The sequence below is a fragment of the Pristiophorus japonicus genome, chromosome 1, assembly GCF_044704955.1.
Source record: "Pristiophorus japonicus isolate sPriJap1 chromosome 1, sPriJap1.hap1, whole genome shotgun sequence".
NCBI lineage: Eukaryota > Metazoa > Chordata > Chondrichthyes > Pristiophoridae > Pristiophorus > Pristiophorus japonicus.
The window spans coordinates 523,309,070-523,324,055 of NC_091977.1; the positions used below are offsets into that span (position 1 = coordinate 523,309,070).

General features: G+C 40.7%; 1 protein-coding gene across 4 annotated transcripts in view; it reads right to left on the bottom strand.

Annotated features, from left to right (window-relative positions):
- Positions 1-14,986, bottom strand: part of cep192 (centrosomal protein 192) — a 174,284-nt gene that overhangs the window by 12,261 nt on the left and 147,037 nt on the right. For all 4 annotated transcript variants that reach the window (XM_070896513.1, XM_070896530.1, XM_070896521.1 and 1 more), the window contains 5 exons: positions 12,251-12,449; positions 10,790-10,869; positions 5,866-5,961; positions 2,082-2,201; positions 438-550 (listed from right to left, as the gene is read on the bottom strand). In XM_070896513.1, coding sequence (XP_070752614.1) covers positions 438-550; positions 2,082-2,201; positions 5,866-5,961; positions 10,790-10,869; positions 12,251-12,449 — 608 coding nt within the window. The remainder of the gene's footprint in view (positions 1-437; positions 551-2,081; positions 2,202-5,865; positions 5,962-10,789; positions 10,870-12,250; positions 12,450-14,986) is intronic.

Consider the following 14,986-nt stretch of genomic DNA (forward strand, 5'->3'; position numbering starts at 1 on the left):
CAATCAAAAACCTGAATGTCTCCCCAATGGTTCACTGAGTTTAATCAATAAGTAACAGCCATACATACCAGGTTCAAAACCCAGTACAGCAAGTCAGCATTCAGGGAGGTCTCATGTGCCTTAGAATTTGGGGGAGGGAGTATGGGGGAAGGAGAGGAAAATCTGGTTGATTCATGTCAGGCGAAAACAAGATTAGAATTGGCTGCACCGCCCACGTTGAACAGATGACTTGACACACTGTCAACACACACTCGGGCAAGATTCTTGACAACATCTGGTGCTCAAGGAACCATATCTCAGGAAGAAATCTACACTTTCAAGATTGGAGGAAAGAATAGGAAGTTATACAACTCGTCAACAATAAAAAAAAGTTTGAATGTAACAGAGACAAAGTCTTTCACTGATTTAATGATTCACTGCATACATTTTCTACTGACCTAGTTTTAGTTAATCTTTCTGATAAAGATTTCCTCGTTTTCACAGCTGCTTCAGTTTTCACCAGTTCTGTGGCTGAATCAGTTTCCTTAGAACTCACTTTGGGTTTTGTTCCCTGAAGGGAGAAGAGTTGTTTGTGTTACACAAGTGTTACCAATGAAACACACAAAATATCCCATCATATCAGTATTGAACTTTTTATAAGAAAGTCTTGGATTTATTATGCGCCTTTCACAACCACCAGATGTCTCTAAGCGCTTTACAGCCAATGAAGTACAAACAATATCAGATTCCTTTATCCATTCAGCTTTTCCACCCACGTTTTATATTTAATCTATCATCTCCCTTTTACATTCAGTTTTTACATCAATTCAACAGGCCTTCTGCCATCTCTGAACTACCCAGGACAATGCTGAGGTGACAAGTAACATATTGGTTGTTTAGAACATTCACCATATTCTCTTATAGTTCCCCCACTGGAGACCAAAAAGTGATCAGTTCAAAACTCCGATTCAATTGTTATGGGATGGTGGTGGAGGTTGTGAAAAGGAGAGAGGGAGGGGAAATTTGAAGTCCAGTCTTTATTAGCAGTCAAATTCACCCAAGCACTTTTGGAGAGTTGTGCTACTTTGTGAAAAAACTTCAAGACGACTGAATACCTTTTAAGTTGATCACTGATGCACAACTAATGAAAACTTCGTGTCCGAGACTGCTCTTCACTCCAGGCTGGAGGCCCCACATGGTGCAGGTGGTAGTGGAGGCAGTTGTGAAATTGAAACATTTACAACAAACTGACTGACTGACATCCAATTGTGTTGGAAACTACCTTCCCGAGATACTCTCTTGGTCCTTAGAATCCTCAACATACAATTATTCAGCCAATCTTACAACGGTATTCTTGCCACAATACTCCAACAGTTGCCAAAGGATAATTTCTGTTTTTGTATTCAGTGCTCAATTTAGAAAAGCTAGAAATCCATTTAATCTTTTTTGGATTTTCCATCTGCAGTCCTGCTTTGAAAGCTTCAAGTATCTGCACCCCTCGGTCTCAGTTCTCCACTCGAGAGAATTTTACCATGTAGGGTATATTTCTATTCTCTGTTCTTTTCTGCAGAATGTACCACTTCATAGGATCATAGAATGGCTTCCTTCTGTGCTGCAACCATTCAGCCCGTCAAGCTCACGCCGGCTCTCTGCAAGGGCACTTCAGTTTGTGCCAAACCCCCAACCTTTCCGCGTAGCCCTACAATTTTTTTTCCCTTCGGGTACTTATTCAATTCCCTTTTGAAAGCCATGATTGAATCTGCCTCCAGCACCCTTTCAGGCATTGCATTCCAGATCCTAACCACTCGCTGCGTGAAAAGGTTTTTTCATGTTGCCTTTGGTTCTTTTGCCAAACATCTTAAATCCGTGTCCTCTGGTTCTTGACCCTTCCCACCATATTTCACATTTATCTTTGTTAAACTGCACGTTCTATATAACTGCCCACTCATCTAGCCCATACTCATCGTGCTGTCCTACTCAAAAGTAGAAATGTAAATGTTGGTTTAAAAAGTAGTGTTGCAGTGACAAGCACTCAATTGTTTCAGTTTTTAAGGTAAATTAAGACTGTACAAGATGAAGCTAAAACTATAGTTAGCACTTACCTCTCCATGTAGTTGAAACTGAATTTTGTGCTTCATATGTGGCTCTGCAGCCAAACGACATTCCAGATCCCAGAACTGAGCATAGTCTCCCTTCCCTCGAGGCATAAAGATAATCGGCAACTACCAAGAGATCGTAAGAAGTTGTTTCATTAGAGTGTGCATGGTTAGCACCAATGAATATTTCTGCATGCTTGGGTTTCAGGTGCAGCTGAACTCATTCTGTACCAATTCATAATTTTAGAAATAAAATCCAATTAGACTCAATCTTAAAATTTCAACCGGGAAGTCACTACACACAGAGTTTCCATTCCCAGATATGAGCTATGTAGTTATTAATCTTGAGGCAAATACCATCCTTTCTTCCATAATAAATTCTTAACAATGCAACTGTTCATGGTAAGCCTACTCAAGAGTTTGGAACAACCACTGCAATGCAATGGACTAAGGTGGTTATTAGAATGTGGAAAGACAACAAGCAAAAGTAGTGGATCGCTCATGCAGGAGTGCTAATCACATAACGTTGAACTTTTGAACCTGGTCTCTGCTGATGCAGTGGCCGGAGTAGGACTTCTATCACAGTAACAACCAGAAACATAAGTTCTGCAGGACTGCTGCTGACAGAAGAGCGACTGAAATGCAAATTCAAAGTGTTGTTAGAATTTAGAAGTACCTAAAATGTCTATGGTTATGCGAATGAAATTGTGATGCAAATAATATTGTGTTTAGAGGATTGTATTCAAGTTTGTCTATTCTTTAGACTAGTATTAGAATAGCTGGATAGATGCTTAAAATTTGCCTATGTTTTTGGTGCCCTGAGGATGTTAGAACATTCCTAACAGTGGCAGTCACATATGACCTTGCTTCCCAGGCTAGCTGTCTGCGTGCTAGGAAGGCTGCAATTGTATCTTTAATTTGGCCAACCAAGGTTCAATGCCTATGTTTCTTCCAGTACTGCTAAACCTTATTGCCAAGTTAGGATTTTGACTTTAACAAAACTGCTTTAAAATGCATACATTAACCAGTGTGCGAGAATAAAATAGAGGTTATCTTTGGGAATTTAATCATTCGTTCCATGGTACAATAGTCTGTAATTAAATGACAGTTAGTTTTGCACAGCTAAGCTACATAACAGCTTTTAACATAAATAACTGATAACAAGCAGTATGAACATCTAAAGGCTGAGAATGGCATGTCTGACTACAAACTTGGGAGGACAGGGCCAGATGAGGCAAGGGGAAAACAGTTCTCAGTATATTCTACCCCAGGTCCACCCCTAAAAAGAGAGTGTACACAAGATTGACCTTTAAAACCTCCAGCGCAGACAGTGGAGTGAAGAGCTCCAGAGAGTGGATCTATGCTGGCTTTGGTCTAACACACTTGGGTAGTTCAAGAATAACGTGAGACAGAGGCGCAGAGAGAACAGCTGTTCACACATGCCGGAAGTCTGTCTGATCAAGGCCGGTACCAGCTATTTGTCATGGTCATATGTTTTTTGCTGTATAACTAGTGTGTTATATTCCACCTTAAACTCCGATTAAACATAACATATTTTCTTTATACTCGGGTGAACAACTATGGCAAAAGGTACATTTTTATTCCCCTACTGCCGAGAAGGTAGCGGCTGGTGGTGAGCCTGTGCCATTCATCACTGCTTTCATTGTGTTGATGGTGCTCACACAATGATTTTGGGCAGGAATTTGACCCAGTGTGTTGCATGTCCAAATCAAGATAGCGTGTGACCTTAACTTGGTATATATAGTATGGAATCAGAAAAAGTAAAAATTACATTGAATTCCTGAGGATGGTCAGCATTCCCCCCTCGCTTTCCCATTTGTATGCGAAGGATAAGCAATTTCACAACACTAAATCACAACAATAAATTGCAACAGTGTGCAGCTCTGATAATGTTCTATTTGCCAAACACAATTACTGAGACTAAATGCCAAGTTATCTTCAGTTATGGCATAGTAAGCAGCTCATTTGCTGAACTATAGAAGACATTGATGGCGGAATAGGCTTGATATCAGAGGAGCCCCACTCAGAATGCAATGTCCATCCCCTCCTAGATTTACCAAATTAACCCAGTTTATTTAGGAAAAAATAAACAAGCCATGGGACTGATTAGTCTGGACGAGGTAGCACAAATGCTGTAAAAACAGACAGCCACGAAACACAAAATAAGTAGGTTCACTCAACCCTCAAGTCAGAAAAAGAAATAAATGACATAGGGAGCAAGTGTTGTCTGTGGATGTTGAACATCTTTCAAAAGAATATTATCCCTACTTGTATGTAATCCAGTATTTTTTTCAATTCCTTCAACCACCACAAATAGTATACTAAAGTATAGTATAGTTACCAGTGGTGGTTCAGGCCTGCATAAGAACATAAGAATTAGGAGGTGGAGTAAACCATATGGTCACTCGAACCATTCAATAAGATCACCTTCCTGCCCGATCTCCATATTCCCTTACATGTCCAAAATCTATCGATCCCAGTCTTTGAATATAACGACTAAGTGACAACAGCCCTCTGAGGTAGAGAATTCCAAATATTCACAACCCTTGAGTGAAGAAATTTCTCCTCATTCAGTCCTAAATGGCCGACTCCATATCCTAAGACCATGACCCCTAGTTCTAGATTTTCCAGCCAGGGGAAACAGCCTCTCAGCATCTACCCCATTAAGCACTTGAAGAATTGTATACATTTCAATATCACCTCTCATTCTTCTAAACTCTAGAGAATATAGGCCCATTCTATTAAATCACTTCTCAGTCAACCCTCTCATCCCATGGAGCATCACTGTTCATAAGTACTTTCCCAGAGCAATAGATCAAACGAATAAGGTTTAGAAAAACAAATTTGTTTTAGATAGCTATCACAGGGTTCTGAAAATGAAGTGACACTCAACGTATGTGTAAAGTGCGCTGTAGTGACTGAGCAGATACATTACCGAATTTGCGTGCTCATGTAGAAGTTAAAAAATAACTTGCCTGGATTAGAATAATCAGCCAATCATCTGCACATAAAAAAGGTACTCGAGGAACATTTTTTGACATTTATGTTAAGCCAAACTGCTGAACTTTTCATCCCAAACAGACCACCACTGCTAACTCCTGCGAGACTCCCTGATCCCAATATTGAGGTTGACTGTTGTGAGCTAGTCCCCAGTTGTAAAATCTGGATTAAGAGTGCACATGCAAGAGTCTTGAATTTCTTTCAGGTTGAATGACTTCAATACACAAAGACTAAGATCATTTGCGATTGCATTGTTTAGGGGGGGGATTACAAAATAAAATGCAGAAAAGCCCCAATGCTATGAACATCACATTCTTGATTACTATAACAAGCAGTGCTGTTCCAAGAAAGGCTCATGATTTTGGAAAAGGACTTTGTGAAGCTAGAAAGCATCCCTCAGCAATACATTTGACAGGACCATTTGTAACTGTAATGTTATTCCTCTAGCAGAAACAACAATTACAGGTCACTGCTGAGAAATTGATGAGGCAGCAGTGGCGGGGGAAATTATTGTAGCTCGGACACCTCCAATTTAGCATTTGGACTTCTCTCTAGATGCCGAGCATTGCATGTGTGGCTGCCACTCATGCTCCGATAACTGACCTCTCCCATGAAGTTAAATATTTTAATTTCACTTCCAAATATACAGCAGGAAAAGATTTTTTTAAAATAAAACAAACTAGTATATTTCAAGTATATTCACTAAATATAGCATAATTTCACAAATACAAGCATTCAGAAAAAAAGCGCTGCATCAATGGGTTCTTACCTTCTCTTTACTGTGTGCCTGCAGTGTTCCAGACACTCTTGAGCATCTAAAGACTGTATAGGTTGCTCTGTAAATGTCTCCACTCTCATCCACCCACTGTTGGATAGAATGAAAATTCTCTTTATATACATCGAATTCCTTTATCAACTGGGCAGAATCTTTTTTTTTAAATTATAAAACTACAGACAACAGCACTGCGATACATCAAGATAAAAAAATACATAAGAAATAGGAGCAGTCGGCCATTTGGCCCCTCAAGCCTGCTCCACAATTCAATAAGATCATGCTCTACTTAAACTATCACACATGTGCCATTACAGTATGGGGAAGTAAAAACCACATATCCCACCATTAAAAAGGGGTACTTTTCTCTTCCACCTTGAAATTAAGTATTTTTAAAAGGGCAGAATATTGATACAAATAGAACAGTATCTCTGATAGTGCGGGTAAATATGTGGCGTCAGTGTCACTCCCAGGTACCTGCACACTATGGGCCCAAGTTTGCCCCCACGCTGAGCTGCACTGACTTTTTAAGAATAAAAACCGCACCTAAAAATTACCATGGTATTCTCCTGGAGCTGGAACGATGTAGGCCCTGGCATAGCGCAGCAGAACCAGTAAGGGGTGGAACTATGGCCGTGCTGGGTCAACACAGCCAGCAGGGGGGCGGGGCGAGGGCCCAGTGTGTTTGTGTGTCGGCAGCGTTGCACAATGGCTCACTAACATTGGCAATCGCCCATTTTTAAAAGGTAAAGCCTGCTGAGTGTCCTGCCCCGGAGGGCTCTCTCCCGGTGCTTGTCGTGTGGATCCCGCCCCTAGCCCTGCCTGGCTGAACGGCTAGCCGCTGCTGCGTGTCCTGCCCCGGAGGGCTCTCTCCCGGTGCTGGTCGTGTGGATCCCGCCCCTAGCCCTGGCCGAACGGCTTGCCGCTGCATGCTGCAGTCGGCGAGGTAGGACTTTTTATTTTTTATTAATAGATTTATTTTTCATTTATTATTGATGGTTTTTATGCTTCTTTAAGGTTGTTGTGAAGGTGTTTAGTGCTTTGCAAAATCCTCTCACATTCCCCCCTCCCACCCAATCTCTGGCTACCTGCGCTGATTTCTTAAGTCTCCGCAAGGTTTTTCTGAGCCTACAAAAATGGCCACATACGCTGGCCTAAATTAGTTAGGAGTAACTTTTCGCTGGCTAAACTTGCTTAAATGGCTGGTAACGTTCCCTTTTGAAAAAAAAAACTGAACTAACTCACTTAAACTGGGGCAAATTAAATGGGGAGAATCGCAATTTTTAAAAAGATACTCCAAAAAAATCCGGTTGTTCCAAAAAAACAGGAGCAACTCCTGGGAAAACTTGGGCCCTATGGAGTGTTTCAGCTTTTAAAATATGCATCTCTGCCCATAATATAAAAAGAATGTATGAATATATATATATATATATATATATATATATATATATATATATATATATATATATAATATATATATTTTTCCTGTGCAAAGCACGGAGCAGAGTTGTCCAATTATATAAAAATGGGAAGGGTCAATTGTATTTTTAAACCGAAGTTCTAGCTATGGCATTTATTGAATGATTCTTCAGACAGATTGTCTGCAGGCACAGCAGTCTGAACATCTCTATTGCTTAAAGCACTTAAGATAGTGTCTATTGTGAAAATTATGGGCCCAAGTTTCCACATGATTTGCGCCTGATTTTTTAGGAGCAACTGGTGGAGAACGGACTATCTTAGAAATCGCAATTCTCCACATTTTTTTTTCTGCAGTTCTAGTCAGGTAGAACAGTTCTACTTTGGAACAGAATTTTTTCTTCAAAAGGGGGCGTGTCCGGCCACTGATGCCCGATTTGAAAGTTTCCACAGTGAAAACGTACTCCAAACTAAAGTAGAATGGAGCAAGTGAAGATTTTTTGTAGAACTGAAAAAGCCTGTTCTACACATTAAAAAATCAGGCGCAGGTTACAAATTAGGCGTCCAGAACGAGGGGGGGGGGGGGGGGGGGGGAGGGAAGTCATTAAATTCTACAATAAATCCTTATTTATACTTGTACAAATATTATACAAATAAATCCAACCTGAATAAACATTTATAAGCAAAGAAAAGATTAAATAAACCATCTTCCTATCTGTGTGAAAGTGCTTCAGCCAGCCTCACAAGTTTGTTCCCGACGGCGGGAGGGAGGGAGTGCGGGCCTGCCCGCCCGAATACAGCAGGGGGGGGGGGGGGGGGGGGCCGGTGAAGGAAGACGTTCCCGACGGCGGGAGGGAGTGTGGGCCCGCCCGAACGCAGCTGGGGGGGGGGGAGGAGGAGGAGACAGAGAAGGCTGCAAGAAGCCTCAGTGCTGATGGCAATGTGCTTTTATTAAAAAATGTTCAAAAATTAAACAGCTACAAAGAACTACAAAAATGGCCGAGTGCCAATGTTTCCTTCACACTGCGCGTGCGCGAACGCTCCAACGCACAGCGTTGCCGGCAGGAAAAAAAACTAATTTAATTAGTACCCGCCCCCTTCCACTTACAAAATCAACGCGAGTGTAGGCTCTGCCCCCCTGGGCGTCGCGCCAAACAGACAAGGAGCTGCAGGGCTCTCCAGAATCGCGAGTTTTTTTTCCGCCACTGTTTTAGGCGTGAAAAACGGGCGCCCAGCTCGGAGGGGCACCCGTTTTTTTATCATGTGGAAACTTGGGCCCTATATGTGAACAGTCCCCTGCCCCCCCAATATCATAAATTATATAATGCAACACTGAGCCATATAGACACGCAAGGTTTCGGCTTTCATCTGCCCTGAATTAACTGATCGCATTTGAGCAGTGGTAGGAGCACAAAGAGTAGTTACAGCATCCCAGACTGATTTTCCAGAGAATAGAATAAGTAATGGTCTACTATAATGTAACCTCAAACTTCAATCATTACTCCAGTCTTCACAGAGGAAAATTAGAGAAAAATGCAAAGAAAACCCTTATCAAATACATTCACCAACATTCATACAAACTAATAATGTGGCACCCAGCAAGATGAAATTAGGAGCAAAACTTGTACAGTTTCTCTTACATTCTTCATAAAATGAAATGAATAAAAGCTCTACATCTACCATCCACACTTCAGGAGTTAGAGTGGCTAAATATTTATTACAACTGCACATTATTAGTCATTATAAAACCTTTGACTCAGTATAAGCAATTCCAAGGAAGAGCCATTAGTATATAGAAAATAATCAAATAGAGAAAGGAGAAGAAATAAAATAGGGGTGAGTAAATCCTTTATATATTTTATTTTAGATTTTTAAAAAAAAAAAATATTCCTTTAAACCATCTCTTCAAGAAAAGGTTCTTTTGATGGCTACCTTTTCCGAACAAAAAAAAATTAATGGTTGCATTCACTTCAAGACAATCTTTAAGTCACACAATATTGGCACCCCCAGACACAAATATTTGTTTACAAGAATTAAGGACAAGGAGATAAGAAAAGGAATGTATGGGCAGCATGCAATAGTGGCCGACTTCAATCATCAACTAACAATGGAAATGCAAGTGAGCTTACAGAATCAGAACTAGTGAACTGGGTACAGGATTGCTCGCGCTTTACCAACAATTATCTCTCTAATGTCAATTCTGATCGAGATCTATTCTTTTAAATGATTGGCATGTCATTCATTTTATGGTGGTAATAGACCCTCTGAGGACAAGTGACCCCAACAGGATTCCATTTCCAATTGTCTGCCAATCAGCATCCAAAAGGATCAGGTCAGAGACAAACTTCAAAAAGGAGAGATGAACAAAGGAAAACTAACTGGTAAATACAATTGAAGGCTATCTCAGTAGAGGTTAAATGGAACACTTTTAAAACTGCAATGTGAAATTGCAAGATAAATATATACCCAAGAAAAACCAAGTGTAAGCTAAATGAGCAGTCTCCAAGATGGATGAAAAGGGCAATAAAATTACAGTAATAAAAAAGTGAAAAGTCTACAAAAAGATTGAATCATGGAAAAGAATTTAGAAATTTGCAGAAACGAGTTTAAAAAAAAAAAACTTAGGTGTGGAAAAAAGCCTAAAGAGAATAGAAAAAAAAATAGAAGAGCAAGAAAGGGAATTAGAAAGTGACACTGAAACTAAGTTTAATTTGTTTTACTAGCATTCAAATAATTGAACACAAACATCAGCAACTTGTATTTATATAGTGCCTTTAATATTAAAAATAAAACTCAGTATGCATCACAAATGGGGGACTAGAAAACCAGAGGTGAGCCAGTGTTAGCAAAAGCTTGGTCAAAGCTATGAGTTTTAAAGGAAGTTTTTAAAAAGGGAAGGCAGGCAGAGAGGGATTTTAGACAGCTGAGGACTATTGTCAAGGGAGCTGAAGACAATTGTCAAGCGAGGGGCGAAAGGAATGAAGGTTGCACGAGGCCAGAGGAAGAGAGTTAGTGGGGGTAGAATATGGGACTAGAAGAGATTACGGAGTCAGTGTAGGGTAAAGGCCATGGAAGAATTTTGAAGACGACAACAAGGTGTTTAAACCCATAACCCATGTCCTACTACACTACAATGGATGCAAAGGGCTTTGTGAGATTCCAACCTCAATCATTCCTCCTTTGGCATGGAGAGTGGTTTTCCTCACACCTCTTGTTCAGATTATTTTTGTACATTATTGCCAATATATAAATGCATGCTGATACCAAAATACAGGATACAGAAAACTGAGCATGCAGCTTAAGATTTACAGAAACCATTCAATTGGATAGCAATTGATTTTTAAATCTCAAGTTTTAGCAATCTTAATGAAGGCAATGCTAATTTAAATTATTTATCATAGCTATGTTGTTTTAACAACTACAAATTATAAGACCTAGCAAATCAGTAAAGACTACTTAAATATGATTTTTTTTTGTCTGAGAAACCAGTATTGCATCAGCTCACCTTTACATATGGAGGTGCAAATGATGATATAAACCATCTCACAGATTCTTCTCCATCATTTTCGATTTCCAATAAGGATTCTGTGTCGAGATTAACAAAAGTATTGTTTGTCATTTTAATACAAAATTTGCATAAAGACAAACATCTTGCACTTTCTGCGGTGTCAGCCTCTGCTCAGTGGTAGCATTCTCACCTCAGAGTAAGGAGGTTGTGGGTTCAAACCCCAATTCAGACGAATACATAATTTAGGCTGACATTACAGCTCTGGAAATGCTGCATTGTTAGAGGTGCTGTCATTCGGATGAGAAGTGAGGCCCCATCTGCCCTCTAAGGTGGGCATAAAATATCCCATGGCATTATTCAAACAGCAGTAGGAGAGCTCCCCCGGTGTCCCGGCCAACATTTATCCTTCAAACACCTAAAATCTGGTAATTTATCATATTGCTGTTAGTGGAACCTTGCTTTACACAAATTGGCTGTTGCGCTTCCAACATTACAACAGCAACTATACTTCAAAAGTACTTCATCGGCTAGAAGGACTTTTAGGACATACCAAGGTTGTGAATGGCGCCATGTTAACGCAGGTTCTTTCTTTTCCCTTCCTCCCCCACGAGGTTTTTGCCTCCATTCAGCCGAGGTGGTAAATCATATTTAATGAAATGCCCTCACCCTATGCTCATTTGACTGGAAACAAACTTGCTGTGGGATAAGACAGTGTTCCTCCAACAAGGCTCTGCACCTCCCCACAAGAATTAATTCATCACAGTCACAACTGGCAGATTATTGGAGCAATTTTGGCTATTGCAAAAATTTGCATCATACGATACAGAAATCCCACATAGAGCACCCGTGCACTAGAAAGATTTTAATTTAAAATGAGACAGCACTGCTTACAGAGAGTACTCAAATACCATAAATGTAGCAGTAGAGCAGACAGTAAGCAAAACTTAAATATCTAATTATTTATCATATCTTAAACAGCTGGTGTAGAAATAAAGATTCAGGTAGTAAAAGTAAACTGGCTTAGTGCCATCAAGGGTGAGTTAGTGCATTCGAGGTTTTCTTATCATTCATACCTGATGATTTTAACCTCCAGCTCAACCTATTGCGCCCTCCTGCCTCCCTTACCCTTCATATAAACTCCCCGACCCATATTCACAGCCACCCCATCAACCCTACCATCTCACATTGCCTCTACTTCCATCGTCTCAATCACATAGGCAGGAACATTTGAGAACGGAGAAAAGTTTGACAGACAGACAAAAGAATCTTGAGATAAATTATCATTTCTATGTGGCTATTTCTTATCAATGCGGCAAAATAGTTAGCTGTTCTGGAAGATCAGGTGATGCAATAATGTGCTACCAGCGGATCTGTGTGTGCAGTCTTGCAATTATCTTCAAACAGAATATGAATCAAGGGATCAGCGTACAGCCTATATTTAAAATTCTTGATTTTTACCTGAAGTAGACCCAGCTGACGTCGAGGGGAAATGTACAGTTCTGTTCTTTATCTGTAGTTTGGTAGGAGGAGACTTCAATGGAGGCTTTGCTAGATGAAAATTAGGTGTCCAAGGATCCACGTCTAGCACTGCAGTCGGGCTTAACACAGCTGAGGAAGTGTCCATCATAATATCTTCTCTGATTTGTACTTTGATTAACTGAATATGAAATAAAAAGATTGTCACAATGTTATGCAATGACGGCTGAAAAGTAGATAAGTGAAATAAAGAACGTTAGCATCTGTGAAATCATTCTGCATAATTGCAGAAAGGCAGTGGTTTCGCACGGTGTTAAATATTTAGACTCAAGTCGCTGGAGATACATCACCAACGATGTCTCCTCAAGATCCTGCAAATCCCCTGGGAGGACAGGCGTAACATCAGTGTCCTCGACCAGGCTAACATCCCCAGTAGTGAAGCACTGACCACACTCTATTAGTTTCGCTGGGCAGGCCACATACGAAACTCCTTAAGCAAATGCTTTATGCGGAGCTCCTTCATGGTAAACGAGCCAAAGGAGGACAGCGGAAACGTTATAAGGACACCCTCAAAGCCTCTCTGGTAAAGTGCGACATCACCACCGACACCTGGGAGATCCTGACCGAAGACCGCCCGAGGTGGAGAAAGTGCATCCGGGAGAGCGTTGAGCTCTTCGAGTCTCAATGCGAAGAGCATGAAAAGGCCAAGGGCAGGCAGCGGTAGGAGCGTGCGGCAAACCAGCCCCACCGACCCCTTCCCTCGACGAATGTTTGTCCCACCTGTGACAGGGTCTATGGCTCTTGTATCGGGCTGTTCAGCCATCAAAGAACTCACTTTGGGAGTGGAAGCAAGTCTTCCTCGATTCATAGGGACTGCCTATGATGATGATAAAATATTTAGAGTTTGGTACTGATAATACAGATGCTGATGACCACCCGAAAGTGATCCTGCTGAGTTTGGAAAATGCAAAGTTTCAGCCTTTTAAAAATACTAAGACAACGAAGTGACATTCATGTAATCTAAATATGCATCTGCTGCACAATAAGCAATCTCGTGCTAGATATTGAGATTACAGGAGGATGTCATTTGTCCCATTGTTAGCTCTTCAACTGAAGCCGTCTAATCCCACTTCCCTGGTCATTGCTTTATTAATACTTTTCTTTTTCAAATACTTGACTAAATGTTACAGCCTCTGCCTCAAATACCACTTCATTTGTGGTAAAGCATTCTACATTCTAATAATCTTCTGTGGAAAAAAAATCTTCGAGGCCCTCCCCCGCACTGCCCTTTTTTCTCCATTATTAGATACGTTATAGCTAATTAACATGGAGTGCCTCGAAAAACAAAACCACAAAACTCCAAATATGCCTAACCAACGTGCTGAACAAATGCAAATTTACTTCCTTGCTCTTAAATTCAAATTACTTGTGTACAAGTTCAGAATTTAGTTTTCCTCTTTTATTTCCACTTTAAGGTTCTATGCATCTGCACCCACAGATTTCTCTATTCATCCAGTAAGAATATTACCTTTATTTCACAACTCTTGTCCCTAAATATATTACTTCACAATTCTCTGCATTGAAGTACATTTACCACCTATTTGTCTACTCTGCTAACCTCCAATCTCCTGCATTCATCCTCAGTTTTCCATGGGCTATACCCTAGTAAGATTATGGTTATCCTCACTCCTTTCCTCCCTCAGCTTCTTCATTGAGCAACTTCTCATCCTCAATGATTTTAACCTCATCTCAACTCATTGTGCCCCCCTTACATATAAACTTCCCTACCCATATTCACAGCCACCCCATCAACCCTACCATCTCAAATGGCCTCTCTACTCGCATCGTCTCAATCACATGCAAAGATCATCTCTACATTCCTGCTTCCAACCCCAATTCCTTCTGCGTCCGTCCCTGGAAAAACCTCTCTGCCAAGTCACTTACAACGGCACATTCAACTGTCTACCCTTCACCTGTGTTGGCCACAATACTTCTGCAGCTACCAATCTGTTCAATCACACCCTCACCTTTGATACTCTTTCAGTAAAACACGTGTTGCTCTCAATTACTTCCATTTATATAACGGATTTAACATAGAAAAAAGTCTCAAGGTATTTCACAGGAGTGTAATCAGATAAAAATGAACGATGAGCCAAACAAGGAAATATAAGGAGTGCTGACAAAATGCTTGGTCAATGGTGGGTTTTAAGGATGGTCTTAGGGAATTTCAGAACATGGGGGCTAGGTGGCTCAAGCCATAGTTGCCAATGGTAAGATGAAGGGTGGTGGGGGATTCAGGGCTGGAGAAGGTTACAGAGATAGGGAGGAGCAAATCTAAAGGTTTAAACATGGGGATGAGAATTTTAAATTGGAGGACTGAGAACCAACATAGATCAGCAAAGGCAGGGTTGATAAGTTAGTGGGACTTGGTGTAGGATAGGCTACAAACAGCAGTTTTGGATGAGCTTATGTTTAGAGCTGAGAATGGAGGCTGTCCAGGAGGGATTGGTCTCTGAAGCACGAGTGAGTTTTAAAAAAAATAGAATGTGATGATTTATTTCACTATATCTTACTTAAGTGGATGATGAGTGAGCATTGAAACGATTGAGTCTGGAGGCAAGAATGGCATGGATGAGGCTTTCAGCAGATGGTTAAGGCAGGGCTAGAAGTGGGCAATGTGACAAGTATATGGGGTTAGAAACCAGTCTGCTTCAGCTT